The sequence below is a fragment of the Marmota marmota genome, unplaced genomic scaffold (assembly GCF_001458135.2).
Source record: "Marmota marmota marmota unplaced genomic scaffold, marMar, whole genome shotgun sequence".
NCBI lineage: Eukaryota > Metazoa > Chordata > Mammalia > Rodentia > Sciuridae > Marmota > Marmota marmota.
In genome coordinates this window covers 10846483-10858582 of record NW_026000222.1, presented here as the reverse complement: position 1 = coordinate 10858582, position 12100 = coordinate 10846483, and the positions used below count along the sequence as shown (strand labels likewise).

At 45.1% G+C, this 12100-nt stretch overlaps 1 protein-coding gene across 2 annotated transcripts in view; it reads right to left on the bottom strand.

Annotated features, from left to right (window-relative positions):
* Window positions 1-12100, bottom strand: part of Cfdp1 (craniofacial development protein 1) — a 110441-nt gene that overhangs the window by 1915 nt on the left and 96426 nt on the right. For both annotated transcript variants that reach the window (XM_015496055.2, XM_015496056.2), the window contains exon 6: window positions 9305-9463. In XM_015496055.2, the coding sequence (XP_015351541.1) occupies window positions 9305-9463 (159 nt within the window). The remainder of the gene's footprint in view (window positions 1-9304; window positions 9464-12100) is intronic.

The following is a 12100-nucleotide window of genomic DNA, read 5'->3' as shown; positions in this document are numbered from 1 at the left end:
AAAAAAAAAAAAAAAAAAAAAAAAAAAAAAAAAAAAAAAAAAGAAAATGTGCATCTGTGGCTACAAGGTTGTTACATTTATGTGAGAATGTTACCAGGTTCAGGAACCTGTGCTCCTTTGCTGAGTTCAGGCTTTGCTTTCCCTCCCCACAGCATCCTGTGAAGTGAGGTCCATCCTACCTGCTAACCAGTCACATCTGTGGCCATTAACTCTACATCTAGTACCAAATGCTGGCCAGAAACTGCAGGCTCTGAGGCCAGAAGAAGCTGACTGTGGGGCTGGGGATGTGGCTCAAGCAGTAGCGCGCTCGCCTGCCATGCGTGCGGCCTGGGTTCGATCCTCAGCACCACATACAAATAAAGAGTTGTGTCTGCCGAAAATTAAAAAATAAATATTAAAAAAAAAAAAAAAAAAAAAGAAGCTGACTGTGAGTCTTGTCACTCATTAGCTGTGTGACTCTGGGCAAGACACATAAGACAGACAAATCCTCTCTACTCTGAAGGGCTGCAGAGAGGACTCAAGAAAAAGTCTACACCCAATGCTTGGCACAGAGCAGGCACTCAATAAAATAGTAGCTAGTGCTGCCACCATCATTTTAAGAAGCCAGCTTCCATCAGGGTCCTAGAGGACAACAGATGGCCCAAGTTGGGATGTGTGCTATCAGCAACTAGTAGCCACCACCTGGCTGGATCAGGAACTGAGGTGCTGTGTTAAAACTGTCAACAAGGATGTAACGGCTGGAAACACTAGGGCAGGGCCACTGTTAAACTTGACATAAGCCCCAGGCTCAACGCTGTCAGATTTAGCAACTGAAAATACAAGTTGCCCAGTTAAATTTAAATTTTAGATACCTTGTAGGGAGGAAAGCTGCAGATACTGTGGACTTCTAATCAAGAGAAAGTAGAGAGCCTGAAGTGGTGAAGAGTAGTCACACAACTAAATAACTCACTTCTATCTATCGCTAAAAGACCAAGGTTTACAAGAGGTGGCTGCTAACAAAAACAGACCAAGGCCTTCCTCCTGATGCAACCAATCATGCCTGCACCATGGGCCTGGGGGAAGCTGGCTACATGGGAATCAGGGTCTTGAGGATAAAGTGTTTTAACTGCCCTGGCAGAAGAGCCATCCATGTGCAGAGGGATGATCCTCAGCAAGAGACTGCTGTGCTGCCAACGTCTGCGGGAGCAAGGGGAACAGAGGGAGGGTTTCAAGAGAACTCCCAGGGCTATCTGGCTGAGAGATCAGGAAGGGGAAGGAGGAGGAAGTATGAGGCTTTGAGCATTTGTGGTCTTCTCCCTGACTTTCCTTTAAAGAGGAAGTGATACCCCCACTGAGGGTTCCTGGAAGCTGTGCTGGGTCCAGCCGCCTTGAGACCATTGAGTGAAAAGCCCAGGATGGGCATGAAACAGGCAGGTACAGGCAGAATTGAGGCTTAGGGAAGGCCTCAGACAGCAGTGAGGGGCACATGTGCAGGATGCAGCTGAATTCTCAAGGGCGAGCCAGACAAAGGCCATCAAGGCGGGCGACTTGATTCCCCTGTTCACAGCTATCAGCAGCTGCTAACAGGATCTGTGACAGCCTTGGTTTACTGCCAAAAGCTGACCATGAAGAAAACTTCTATCAGACACAACTCCCCCATGGCCAAGAGACAGGAAAGGTGCTTCCATGGCTGACTCTGTACTTTTGGGCAAGATACTTAATTTTCTGTGCCTTATTTTTTCTTCTTGGAGAAACAGGAGTAAAAATGACAATATGTCTTTGACAAAACAATGAAACTGTGAATCGTGCTTTGTAAACAATAAAATGAAAAAATAGCTACGCTAGTTGATCTGGATTCCAGGATTCTTGCTTCCCGTTTCTGACTTGACTGCCCTGTAAATGGCCTCAGAACCTGGGCAGCCGGCACAGAACTCAGACAGTGAATGCTCCAGAAAGGGCAAAGGCTCTTGGGAAGCCACCTGTGTTCACCTATTTCACTTCACCTAGGCCTCAAGAGTTTTCAGGCATTTTAAGTGGGTCACAGTCCCAGAACAGACCTGCCGTCTGACGATGCAATGGGAATCCTGGCTTCTGCACATTTTCTGTCTTGGTGTTTTTCTGGCCTGTGCCCAGTCCTCCTGGGGGTCAGCCTGATTAAGCCCAGTCCATAGGGAAGCCTAGGTTAGGGGTGCATCATTCTTTCCTGCTGTTTTTGTCTTTGTGGCCCATTTAAGAAGTGACAGCTCTTTATTTTCATTAACAAAATATGTTAATAGTATCAAGAACCTAAGGGGTTTCTAGTTTTTCCTTTTAAAACCAGGTTAGACTCAACAGGCTCTGACATCTTTTGAATCTTCTAACCCAAATTACTTTTCTGCCACAATTTCCCTGAAATCCAGGACAACGGGGAGGGAGAGAAACATGGGAATGTGAATAAGAGAGAAGGCATGCTACCAGGGAAGATGTTGATATCTCCTGTCTGGGAACCCACCCTTCTAGGGATCAGTGAGCTTTAAGGGTGGGCAGAGCTGGGGGCAATGGCAAGATGATCTCTGAAATCTCTGTCATATGGTCATCTTATTACTGCACACTGGTCAGGAGGAGGAGCATGGGGAGGGCAGGGCAACCTGAAGCATGCACAGGTAACTCACAGGGCAATTGTGTTATTATTATCATCATCATCATTATTGTTTTGTGGTACTAGGGATTGAACCCAGAACCTCATGAATGCTAGGCAAGTGCTTTACCACTGAACTACACCTCCATCCCTTTTTCTTTTTTATTTTGAGACAGGGTCTTGCTAAGTTACTCAGGCTGGCTTGTGATCCTCCTGCCTCAGCCTCCTGAGTGGCTGGGATTATAGGTGTACGCTACCTGGCAGGGCTGCATCAATATTAGGCTGTCCAAGCAGAGCCAGCATTCAGTTCCCCAAGTAAGCATTCGGGGGGCAGCACAAACATGGGATGAAAGGGGGTAAACTTCAGTTCCTAGAATAAAGCTCTGGGATTGATGTACTGAGAATTTTCTGCCCTGAGAAATGCAACTGAAAGAAGCAAACTGCCCAACATGGCACAGGCATGCCCATACTGACCCAGGACCTAACTCGCAAACATTCTGAGGGCCAGACTCAAAGGGCGATGGTTTTAATTCAGTTTCTTCTCCACTGCTTTCTTCCTGTACCACCTCACGGCTGTGATGGCTCTAGAAGAGGACTCCTGGAGGTCATGGAGATAGATTCTTTCGAATATTATTTTCACTGGTGCCTTCTTTTTCAGGCCTCTCTGAATCACAGACACCTGGCTTCCAATCACAAGCTCCTTGACCTTCAAATTGATTGGACGGATAGCAGCAGTAATGACCAAGCTGTGTTTTTCTTCTTTCTGTGCATTCATCGGTCCCCTCCCCTAAGCCTGCTGGCCTCTGCCTTGGCATTGGCAGATACTGAACTGCTGCTGCTGAACACCACCAGGAAACTCGTGTGCGGCCTAGAGGAAACCACACTCAACACCCAGGGGGGTCTGCTGACACGTCTGGAGTGCTGCATGGGCCTAGAGGCTGAGGCTCAGAGAAAAAGCAGAAATTCCTTGCTGGGCAGACAACTGGCTCTGGCATAAGCATTTCAACCAAATTGCTGACTGAAAAAGGTGCCTGGGTGGAGACATCATTCTGATGCATTATGCCCATCTTTTCTGGGTGGCTAGTGCTAATCCTATTAGGCCGCCAAACAAAGTCACGGCTATTTACTAGCTAGCGAAACAGGCATTTAGATACCACAATGGTGCAGCACCTGCTCTGGGATGGGGGCTGTTCTGGGTGCTGGTGCAGAGTTGGGAACAAGATCCTGCTCTGGAGGGTTACTAAAAATGAATCAAAAAACAACATGAATTAGCCAATAAATGCAATGGGAAAAATTAAAGAGGGTGATGTGATTGAGGGGGCACGGGGCTATTCTAGAGAGTGGTGTCCCAGTCAAGTCTTGGATGGCAAACCAAAGCCTTCTCGGGGAGGAGTGCTACAGGAGAGCAGTAAGGCCAAGTTCCAGCAAGCAGGGGAGAAGAGGCAGAAGTGGGCAGGGAAAGGCTCAGGGAGGGTCTGGCCAAGGAGACAAACCCTGTTGGAAGTGCTACTGCAGGGCTTTCTGCAGGGAGATGAAAATGGTCTCAAATAAACAATCATTTCAGCGGCAGGGGGAGAAGGGATGAAAAGGTCGAGGAAGAGGCGGGGGGGCAGATCAGGGATCTTTAGCTGACACTGGGTTGGGGGGAATCACACAAAGAAGGATGGGCTGAAATACTATGATGGGACAGAAGCACCAACTAGACTTGCTGGGTGTGGTGAAAATAAGAAATCGGGGACGATGACCCAGTTTTCTTCTAACAGTAGCTGGACAGTGATGGTGGGATTTTTCTGAAAAGTCTGAGGGAGGGAGTTCATTTATAGAGAGAGACCAAGTATTTGGTTCTGGACATTGATATGTGCGTTGGACATCATATGGAGATGCCACCTCAGTCTGGAGCTCAGTGGAGCAGTCAGGGGAGGGGATACCAGTCAAGGGAGGCGATAGTGTGCTTTTTAATCCATCAGCAGAAAAAGGTAGCCAAGTCTTGAAACTTGAAAGTGAGCTTCCCTGGGGAGAAGAAATGGCTGCTCAGGGCCCAGATCCCCAAGTTGAAAAGCTCAGCAAAGAGAGAAAAGCCAGTCAGGGAGAGTAAAAGAAGATGTCTCAAAGCTCTACTTCTTACTGATGTGGAAAAAATTCCTGAAGAGTTGGCACAGAATTAAATGGATGAAGCATCTAGCTTTCCAGGAAGGCCCGAGTCTTGGTGTGGTCAGTAATGGCAGGTGGGAAAAGAAATTTGAGCAGAGGACTAGGGGCCAGAGAAAGAGAGGGAGCTCCTGTTTATAAACGTGCCAGGCATTTTCCCAACTTACTTAATTCCCACAAGGATCCTGAGAGTTATATTAAAGAATTTCCACTTTTTTGATGAATAAACTGGGGCTAGTACCCATGGCAGGTGGGTGGCAGGGCCAAGATTTGAAATCTATTTATTGTAAATATAACCCATGAATAGAAGAGTTCATGAAATGGGCGAGGCAGCTGGGTGTGGTGGTGCTTGCCTGTAATCCCAGCTACTCAGGAGGTTGAGATAACCAAATAAAATAAAAGGGGCCCAGGATATAGCACAGTGGTAGAGCTCTTGCCTACCATGTCCATGACCCTAAGTTCAGTCTCCAGCACCCCACCCCGCTGCCCCACAGAGCAAGGCAAATGAATCATTATAAAACAAGTGCTGACTGAGTCAAGGGGTAAAAGGCTGCTTGCCTTGAGGCCCCTGCACAATTCCTACCCTACACCTCCAAACTAACCAGGTGTGATAAGCTTGTGCAGGACTTGGGACCTCATTTTCTTGCTTTCAAGTTTTTTGTTTCTTCAAGATTAAAGCTTAGTTGTGCCTGCTTCCGAATCTGATGTAAACAGAATTGCATTGGGTGTATTCTTTTGTGACTTGCTTCTTTCACCCACTGACCTAATGAACATATAGCTTTTGCCTGTTTTTGACCATCGCCCAAATGGAATCATAAAGCTCTTTTTGCTTTTGTTATTGTAATTTATCCATGTTCATTTCCATTGCTGAATAGCATCCCATAGAGTGAAGAGATCACATTTTACTTGCATAGTCACGTGTGTCTTTTAGAGAATATATAACTGATTTTCTGTTGGGAATAAGTTAGGAATAGAACTGCAGAATTACAGGGAAATGACTATGTGGAGCTTCAGGAGGTAATGCCAAATGGCACACTCCAATTTAAACTGTTATATTTCCCAGATGAAGTGGATGTTTTTATCACAAAGAGACTCCTTTATTTCTGGTAATGTTTTTACCTAAAATCTATTTTGTCTAATATTACTATGGCTACACCAGCTTTCTCATGATTAATATTTGCATGATTTATTTTCTCCATTTTTAAATTTTCAATAGTCCTACATACTATATTTGGGGCAAATGTCTTTAAAACACCAAACAGTTTGCTGGGTTTTTAAAATTTATCTATCTGTTTATTTATTTATTTTGTGGTGCTGAGGAATGAACCAGGGCCTTGTGCATGCAAGGCAAGCCTTCTAAACTGAGCTATATCCCCAGCCTGGTTTTTAAAATTTAATTTGTTAATCTCTTGTGTGCTTCCCTCTTTGTCCTGCCTTTTCTTTTCCTTTCCCTCCTTATTTCCTTCCTCTTTTTGGTATTGGGGATTGAATTCAGGGGCACTCAATCACTGAGTGACATTCCCAGGCCTATTTTGTATTTTACTGAAAGACAGGGTCTCACTAAGTTGCTTAATGCCTTGCTTTTGCTGAGGCTGGCTTTGAACTCGCAATTCTCCTGTCTCAGCCTTTCAGCCACTGGGATTACAGGTGTGCACCACCACGCCTGGCCCTAGCCATTTTTATTTTGAGACAGGGTCTCACTAAATTGCTTAGGGCCTAAGTTGCTGAGGCTGGCTTTGAACTTGTAATTCTTCTACCTTGGACTCCTGAACTGCTGGGGTTATAGGCATGCACCACTGTGTTCAGCTTTCTTTCTCCAGTACTAGTGAACCCAGGACCTCCCATATGCTATGCAAATGGTCCACCACTGTGTTATATCCCAGCCCTTTTTATTTTGAGACAGGGTTGCCCAGGCTTGAACTTGTAATCTTCCAGTATCAGTCTCTCAAGTAGCTGGGATTACAGACATGCACTACTGTGCCTGGCCTGGTTCTGTAACTCTTTTTTTTTAAATCTATCTTCTTTGATTACTTAAAAAAAAAAATACAACATTCCATCTTTTCTCCATCCCTTACTCAGAAATTATATATACTGTTCTTATTCTAGAAATTTCAGTATATACATTTTTTTCCCCCCAGAACTAGAGATTGAACCTGGGGTGCTCTACCACTGAGCTACATGCCTAGATCTTTTTATTTTTTATATTGAGACAAGATCTTGCTAAGTTGCCCAGGCTGTCTTCAAACTTGCATCTTCCTGCCTCAACTTCCTAAGCAGTTAGTATTATAGGCATAGGCCGTTGTACCTGGCTCAGTATGCTCATTTTGTCAACATCTTTCCCTCTTTTCAGTGCTGGTACTGTTCACACATCTCAACATTACCTACTTTGAAGCTGGCTCTCTAGCTGTGTGTGTGCTGGGAAAGCTTGGCCAGCAACTGGTTGTCTGGCTCTCGGCTCTAATATTTTGATTCTGTGGTCTAGTGATTGTGAACCCCAGCTGTGCATTAGAATCCCTTGAGGAGTGATTGAAAGATATAGGTATTTCTGATCTGCCTATTCTAGACTCAATTCAAAAGCAGTTCTATCCAGGGTGGCTTTATTGCCTGAACTTTGGGGAATGTTCTAAGGCATTCTCAGGCTTAGCTAAGGTGAGCCTCAGAGCTGTAATCCCTTCCCTGGAGTAGGAGTCAGGCCTCAATAATCTGCCTGCAGGAGTTGAGAAAGGTTAGTAAGCGGAGGTGTTAGCTGTGCACTGAAGAAGGCAGGCATGAAGAGCCAAGGCAGAGCACAGAAGTCACCAGATCTGCACTGGAAAAATACAATCAGACCTCTGGAATCATCTAGTTGTGGTAGTTGGGGGGAGAAGAGCCTCAGACATAGGAGGGAAAAGCAGAACACAAAAGTGGCATGCTAGGGGCTAGGGTCATGGCTCAGAGGTATAGCATGTGCCTAGCATGTGTGAGGTACTGGGTTCAATCCTCAGCACCATATACATACATACATACATATATAAAAAAATATAATTAAAAACAGTGGCATGCTATTAATTGTTCCCTAATTCATTTTTTCCACTACCTGAAAAAGTCCTTATTGGGAAGATGTCCTTTTTAATCCTGTTTTCTCTTCTTTTATTAACTTTCCCTTATTTTCAATAGTGCCATTCCTTACTTTTATAAGACCTCTGTTGGCTTGAGCAGAGTGAACAATGTCCAACCCATATAATCAATACTCAAGAGAAGCATGGAAGTATAGCTTAAGATCCTTGTGCAAACGTGAACAAGAGGGGAAAAAAAAAGTGAATAGCAGGGAGCTGAGTCATTAGAGCTGAACCAGAGAGAAAAGGTTTGGGCGGATGTCAGAGCCACACCAATTTCTGTCTTCACTCCACCCAGGCCTTCCCCGGGGAGTGCTGGTGCCCCTGCTTCTGTACTAAGGCTTTCCACTTAAACACACTGACCTGGATCTGATCCCTGGACAAGCTTACAAAATCATTTACACTTTTTTATTTTAAAACATAATGGTTGGCTTTCAGACTCATTCAAAAAATGTTGAGGACTATTTTAGAAATATGGCTCCACCCCCCCCCCCACATCTTAATTATAATTTAGGTTATTAATAGCCTGAATAATTTGTACTTGCAATGCAGGTATTTACATGTGTTATTTCATGAGATCCTCACAACCACATGGTGGAGTGGTATCATTATCCCAATTTTATCAGTGAAGGAGATGAGCTTCCATCTTACCTCCTGTGCTGACAGTGATCCTACTGTGAGGGTGGGGCTGATGAACACCCTCAGCTGTAGGAGAGGCCAATCAACACTTTCACTGTTAGGGGTGGGGAATGTTGACCTGGGGCTACAGACACGCTTCTACTGTAACTCTGTTCCTTGTGGAACCCCATTTCTTTCTCATTTTAAAATCCAATTATCAGGAAAAGTAATGTGACAAGGAAGAGACCCTTTTACAACTGAACAAAGAGTTCACAGACACCCTCTCAGTATTCCAAAGTAAAGAGAGAGGGGTTCAAGCGGAGGCCTGGAATGCTGTCTGAGAGTCTGTGCCTCATACAGGTGAGGGTGAAGCCCCATCTAGGGCCACAATGACAAGAACCAAACCAAAACCAAACTGAACAAAAAACCTCAAAATAATGTGACAACACCTAAGTACTCTCTGTTGGCTCTGCTTTTGAATGACTATTTTCCCAGAAGGCTCAATGGTCCAGACTAGGCCAATATTGCAGCCATGAGCCAGATCTGACCATGTGAATAAACCATGTGACTTGGAGTTCACTGGAGCTATGATTTAGCAAATTCAGCTTGGCAGATGTGACTGGCCCAGAGCAGTGCTGCCAGCATACCCTCCCTCCTTCCCTTCACCCTGGTGGCTTCCTCACTGACGAGACCTGCCCCACGTTAGCACAGAGCGCCACTTGACAAATCAAAGCATATTTTTCGCTTCACCATGAAAAGTTCCTGCTTGCTGAGGCTGGGCAGAGTGTCTGTAATAACTCATCCAGAGTCTGTGGAGGTCAAAGGAATCCAATCCACTCCTTCTTACCCCTCTTTCCCTCGATTATGAATGGCAAGTTCTTCTCCTATCCCTTCCTCCTCCTTGAAGTTCTCCCAGTCCAATTTGGACTTCTCAAGGGTGCTCATTTTCTGCTTCTTGGATCCAATTTTCCCCAAAAGGCTGCTCATGCCACTTGATCTTTTTAACCTAAGGAAAGAGAAAACATGAAACATGTAAAAGCTCTGATGCCTCTCTCTCTCTTTAAAAATTTATTTTAACAGTACTGGGGTTGAACTCAGGGGTGCTCTACCCCAGTCTTTTTACTGTTATTTTGAGACAGGGTCTCACTAAGTTGCCCAGGCAGTTGCTGCTGTGCCTAGCTAAAAACTCTGTTCATTTGATTAAGATTTTCTGTTGAGCACAGGGCTCCCTGGATTGGAGGCATTTATCTTACTGGAATCCATGTTCACACTAGGGTATTTCCTTCCTGGTGTGAAGAACAGTGTAAGTGGAGCAGAATTCTAATGTGCTTTTCCTGCCTAACATCTCTGACTGCTCTGAGGCACTGAAGACAGGAAACCCTAACCTCTTCAGACCTCTGTGTACTTGGTGTGGCAGGTCTCTGCTTGCAAAGAGGGAGGAGAGTGGTGGGACTCAGGCAAGGCCTTGGAGTCACATGCTCAGGTCCAAATTCCAGCTCTGCTTGAATGACTAGAGGCTGGTTATTAAGTGTATGTACCTTGGTTTCCTAAGGGACAAAGTGAATGCTTACTCACGGGCTGTGGCATCTTCTAAGCAAAGGGCTAAAATAGCACCCAGCACAGGGTCAAGGTACCACGAATGTTGGCTACTGAGTCACTGTCATTATTGTGCTCTAAAGCCCCAGGGGGCTCTTTCAAGAGTAAGAACCAGTTCCCAGCACTGATGAGCAAGAAGTCACAGTACCATAAAAGGGATCTAAAGTCAGTTGCCTTTCAACCCTATGAGTCGGGCCTGGTTTTTCCCAGGAGTGTGGAGAACATCTCACCCTGAAAGCAGGGAACGTACATCCTGTGCTGTGGTTGCTGGTGATGCTATCAAGGGCTGAGGGAGAAACCCCACATGCCCAATTCAAGCCTTGGCAGGTCAAATGTTTCTAGTCAATGTTACATGTATTAGATAAAATAAGAAAAACAGAGGGGCAGCTACTTTGTAAGAAGATGGTTCGGGGGTGGGGTGGGGAAGGAACTATGGAAGAAACATAGCTTTTGGTCTTTTTATGAAACTAAAACAAGTTATCTACCAGCAGGTAGAAAACTGGAAATTATTTTCTGCCTCATGGAGATATGCAAGAGTTAAAACATTTAAAAACTATGAGCTGGGCTGGGGATATGGCTCAGTTGGTAGAGTGCTTGCCTTGCATGCATAAGGACCTGGGTTCAATCCCCCGCACCACAAAAATAAATAAATAAATAAATAAAATGAGCCCTGAGTTAGACCTAGTATGACCTAGTATCCCCTCCAACCCATTATGAAACCCCACGTGTACCCTGGCGAGAGCCAACAGGACAGTTACAGACTAAACACAAGACTTCTGAGGCCAAACAACTGCCCTAAACGTTCTCATTCTATTAACCTTGGTCCAGAGGATGTCAGCTTCCCTCGTGGTCATGCCCCACTAACGCTGAGCTTAAGCTCAACTCAGAACAGGCCCGCACCATCACCCTTGTGTTAATGAACCTGGACAAATAAACAAAGTTCAGAGGGGTTAAATGATACAACGAAGGTCAAATCAATAGAAAATGTGGACCCAGGAGAAGTGAGGTTTCCTGGACTCAGTGTAGTTTACTGCCCTGTCTTGCCTCTAAGATAAAAAGTTGCTGGAGAGATTTTTGACAGTCATTTTACTTTGCTTCAGATAACTCCAAATTGCTCTTTATGAGCTTTCAATGCATTTCTAAAACTTTTATTTCCCAGATAACTTATTCCTTATGACAACCTACACATACACACAATTTTATCACAAGCACAGCAGAATGGGGATATAGAAATTCCTCCCTCCTTCCCTCCCTTCTTTCCGGTGCTAGGATTAAACCTGGGGCCTCACCCATGCTAGGTGAGTGTTCTACCACCGAGCAGCATCCCTGGGATATGGAAATTTAATGTTTCAAATCTTTCACTTTCCCCTTCCCCTGCTACTGTTCTGACTCTCTTTCACCTGGATAATTTGGACTCTTCACTAGTCTTCCTGGTTTTGTTTTGTCCCACCCCTTATTCAATGGCCCTAACCTGGCATCTACTGATATGCTGTTTTTAGGACAAATTTTCTAAAACCCCAAACTTATCCTGTCTTTCTGCTTATATCTCTTCCCTGACCCCGTCACTGCTCTTACAATAAAGTCTAAACTTGTGAAGTCCATCTCGACCTTCTCTGGTCATATCTGCCCTTGTTACTTATGCTTTACAGTCCTGAACTGCAAAACTTGCAGTTCATCTCGACCTGCTTTCTTTCATCCACCTAGTTCTACCTCCTCTTAGAAGCCAATTCTTCCTGGAAGCCTTCCCAGAGTCTTCTCTGATCTCTGGGTCAGATGCCAGTGGTGTTTCCCTCACTCCCTGGTTCTCTTCATCTGGTAGGACTGATCCTTCTGTAGCAGACAGTTGGGGCTCTCACTTCAGCTGCAGCTGATTGCACAGTTCTGGGAAAGCCAAACTGTCAACAACATTCCATCAAATGCACACACCTAGAAGCTTTACTGAGCTGGCCACAGAGCCTCCTCTGATTCTGCCTGCCATGTTTCTTTGTTTTGGGTACTGGGGATTGAACCCAGGGGTGCTTAACTACTAAGCCACATCCCCAGACTC